Source organism: Mangifera indica, chromosome 7 (assembly GCF_011075055.1).
Source record: "Mangifera indica cultivar Alphonso chromosome 7, CATAS_Mindica_2.1, whole genome shotgun sequence".
Taxonomy (NCBI): Eukaryota; Viridiplantae; Streptophyta; class Magnoliopsida; order Sapindales; family Anacardiaceae; genus Mangifera; species Mangifera indica.
Window position 1 is genome coordinate 4,037,139 of NC_058143.1, and position 4,147 is coordinate 4,041,285.

The 4,147-nt window shown below is 31.7% G+C and overlaps 1 protein-coding gene across 1 annotated transcript; it reads left to right on the plus strand.

The window, feature by feature from the left end:
- Positions 1–405: 405 nt before the first annotated feature.
- Positions 406–3,942, plus strand: LOC123220121 (L-type lectin-domain containing receptor kinase S.1-like). Its single transcript, XM_044642147.1, has 6 exons — positions 406–1,552; positions 1,641–1,799; positions 2,047–2,213; positions 2,719–2,929; positions 3,016–3,253; positions 3,565–3,942. Exons 1-6 carry the CDS (start codon positions 835–837, stop codon positions 3,617–3,619), a joined length of 1,548 nt encoding a protein of 515 aa, XP_044498082.1. The 5' UTR covers positions 406–834; the 3' UTR covers positions 3,620–3,942.
- The last annotated feature ends 205 nt before the right edge of the window (positions 3,943–4,147 follow it).

Below are 4,147 nucleotides of genomic sequence, written 5' to 3' on the forward strand. Positions count from 1 at the left end.
GATTCCTACGTTAGTCTTCTACTTGTGTTTCTCGTTGATTCCTACGATAGTCTTCTCTGCTAGAAACGAACTCTCTTTAGAATTTAATAAAACCATGTATACAAAATTTTGAGAATATAATTGAGTATAATATGTTATAATATGATTGAATAATTTTAAATTAAAAATAAAATAATACATAATCACATAATTATATAATATTTGTATATCTAATTGTATACTAAAAAATATATATACACAATATTATTCTTGGTAATTATATTGTGAGCGTAAGTTGTAAGTTGTGTTTTACTATTGAGAAGGGACTTCACAATCACTTTCACTACCGTCATGATCGAAGGGAACTCAATTCCGTAAGGAAAAAGTTGAGGATTCATTATTCTCAACTGAAGGTTACAGTACCATTGTGTGCTTATTTATAGAAACTCATGAATAATCATTGTTCTCAAGTAATTAATTTTCTTCAATGGTATCCAAGATTGTCCTCATCGTCTTCTATATTTTTCTTTCTCAAGAAATGCGCCCTTCAATGGCGCAAACTTGGGTCAGAGCTGGTTATTATTGGAAATCATCAGAGCTCCCCATTTCCAAAATAAATTCTTCTCTCTTCACCCATCTTATTTATGCCTTTGCTAATGTGAATACCACCTCATACCAGCTATCTTTTCCATCACCTTATGCTGAACTACTAGTCTCCAATTTCACAGACATGTGAAGCAAAAGAACCCATCAGTCAAAACACTTTTGTCCATTGGAGGCCCAAATATCGTTTTGTCTACCTTATTGTTAAGCAATGATTCTCATAGAAAATCTTTCATTGATTCATCAATAAAAATGGCCAGGCTTTATGGCTTTCAAGGCCTAGATCTTTGGCATTCTCATGCAAACACAAGCAATGAAATGTTGAATATGGGAATTCTATTCAGAGAATGGCGAGCTGCTGCTGTTCAAGAGGCAAGAAACTCAAGGCAGTCGCAACTTATCTTGACTGCCTCAGTTAAACATTTACCAAATTATTCTGATTCGGCAATTTTTCCGATAGACTTCACACAGAAGTACTTGAACTGGGTTCATGTTGTTACTTGTGATTATAAAAAGCCAGCAATTACAAACTTTACAGCTGCTCCTTCAGCTCTGTATGATCCAAGTTGTATTGATAATACTGATTATGCTATAATGGCATGGATCAATGGAGGACTATCATCTAATAAACTGGTCTTCTGTTTGCCTCTGTATGGCTATGCATGGGAACTTGCTAATCCTGAGGTCAATGGTATTGGCGCACCAGCAAGGGGATCAGCTAACTTGCAGGATAAAGGATTCCTGAGTTATAATCAAATCAAGAGAGATTATATCGAACCATATGGACCTAATATTACGTTCAATGCAACATATGTGGTGAAATACTTCGCAGTAGGGATATCTTGGATTGGCTTTGATGATGCCAAAGTCGTTAGAATCAAAATTTCTTATGCCAAAGAAAAGAAGCTGCTTGGTTACTTTGTGTGGCAAGTCTGCATGGACTATAATTGGGAGCTTTCTCGAGTTGCAGGTAAGTATACAAGTGTTAATCCAAATATTCAAGCTTCATTATCCTATAGACTCTTTTCTTTAACTAATGATCCGTAAAATATTTTCAGCGGAAGAGGATAGAATTAATTTTCCAACTCAGGAAATTGATCAAACTGGAAGAAGTAATGGGCATATGACAGTAATAGTTTGGACGATAACTGCAACTGCTGTTCTCTTCCTAGGCTTTGCGATTGTTTATTGCTGGATGAGAAAGCTCAAAAGAAAAGGTAACCTGTCCCAGCTTTATCAATTAATTTATGAGCAGTATTATATGCATTCAATTTTGAGTATTGAGAACTTAGATATTGTGTATTATCATATGATTAGATAACATGATAGACATATCATCAACATATCCAATTGGTTACCCAAAATTGGGAACTGTGTAAATATTGCAAATTTCTATTTAACATGCCTTAATAAATACGTTTATCATCGAAGGCTTTGTCCTCATTTTATTTTCGTGGTTGACAGGAATGGTAGACTCAGCGAAACAATCAAATGATGAAATACCTTGTGGAGATTTTACGAAAAACGATCCTAATCTGGTAATATATACTTGGGTTGAGATTGAAGCAGCTACAGACAGATTTTCATTTCAAAACAAGCTTGGCGAAGGTGGTTTTGGCCCTGTTTACAAGGTTATATTAATCGTATGGAATATTGTTGGGTTTATTTATTTTATTAGTTATTTCAATCTAAAATAATATATCAAAATAGTAATGCTGTTAATAAAAACTATATATATGAATAATAAATACTAATTAGTTTATTAACGATGATATGTTATTATATAATTGAATAATTTTAAATTTGGACTAAAATAATAAATAATAACATGGTAACATTTTATTGTTAATATATAAATTAAACTTATTGTTAATACACATAATCTTACTCACTGGCAGTAGATATTTATAAGTATAAATAAAATGATATGTTATTATATGATTAAGTGATATAATTGATTTTTTTATCTCTAATTTAAAATTACTCATTCATATAATAATTCATTTATTTGTTTGTGTCTGATAGTATCCACCATCATTTTAGGAGGATAGAAAACGTATAAAAGTTAGTTCACTTGGAAAAAAAAAACTACCAATTAACTACTATAGTGTTTTAATTTTTTTTTTTTTTTTACAGGGCATACTACTAAATGGGCAGGAAATAGCAGTTAAGAAACTTTCAAAAACATCCAAACAAGGCTATGAGGAATTCAAAAATGAGGTTATGTTGACTGCAAAGCTCCAACATGTAAATCTAGTCAAGCTTCTGGGTTATTGCATTGACGGAAGACAACAGATGCTGGTCTACGAATACATGCCAAACAAAAGCTTAGACTCTTACCTTTTCGGTATAAGATTTATGCGCAATTCTTTTCTTGTTAATGTTAGCCTAATTTATAATAATTTACATTGTTCACCAATGAGTTTGACGCAGATCCCATTAGACGACATATTTTGGATTGGGAAAAACGTGTTCAAGTTATTGAAGGTGTGACTCAAGGACTCATATATCTTCAAGAATATTCAAGATTGACTATTATCCATCGAGATATAAAAGTTAGCAATGTATTGTTAGATGGAGAAATTAAACCCAAAATATCAGATTTTGGAATAGCTAAAATATTTTCAAAAGATGATTTTGAAGCAGACACAAGCCGTATTGTTGGAACGCTGTAAGTATATATTATTGTCAATATATATTTTACTTGGTACAAAAATATTTCAACAATTACTTATTATTTGTTATAATTCAATGCAGCGGTTATGTTTCTCCTGAATATATCCGTAATGGTAGATACTCAACTAAGTCCGATGTTTATAGTTTTGGGGTTCTTCTTTTACAAATCATTAGTGGCAAAAGGATATCCTTTTTATATGGTTCGAATGAAAGTCTGAGTCTTCCTGAATATGTAAGTTTCCTAAATAATTCATATTAGGGCTAAAAGTACAAGTTTGATAAGTCCAAATTATTTGACAATTTCAGGCATATGAGTTGTGGAATGTCGGCAAAGGCATGGAGTTTATGGATGAATCACTGAACGATACATATTCATACTGTAAATTAATGAGATGCTTGCAAATAGGTCTATTATGTGTCCAAGATAATCCAGTTGATAGACCATCCATATTGGACGTTTCCACCATGCTAAAAAATGTAAACATAGATATGATGATCCCGAAGAAGCCCACTTTTTGGAAAGAAGGTCAGCCAAATAAATCTACCATGCAGTTGGAAGGTTTTTCAGGGAGCACTTCATCAATTAATGATGTATCAATTTCGGATCTATTAGCTAGATGAGCCTTACAATAAACATTTTGAGATTACTAATATTGCTATATTAATCACATGTTAATTTTTGTATCATTCCTAAAATTAGTGATTTTGTTTTGAGTTAGAACAATGTTATGTATACTCAGTTTTAAGTATCTAATTAGATATTCGATGATATATCCTTATGTGATTAAGAATTATATTATTCTTAGTTCAAAATTATTTAATTATAAAATGACACATCATTTAAGTATCTAATCTCGTAAGATTTAATTATAAAGAAATGCATTCAGAG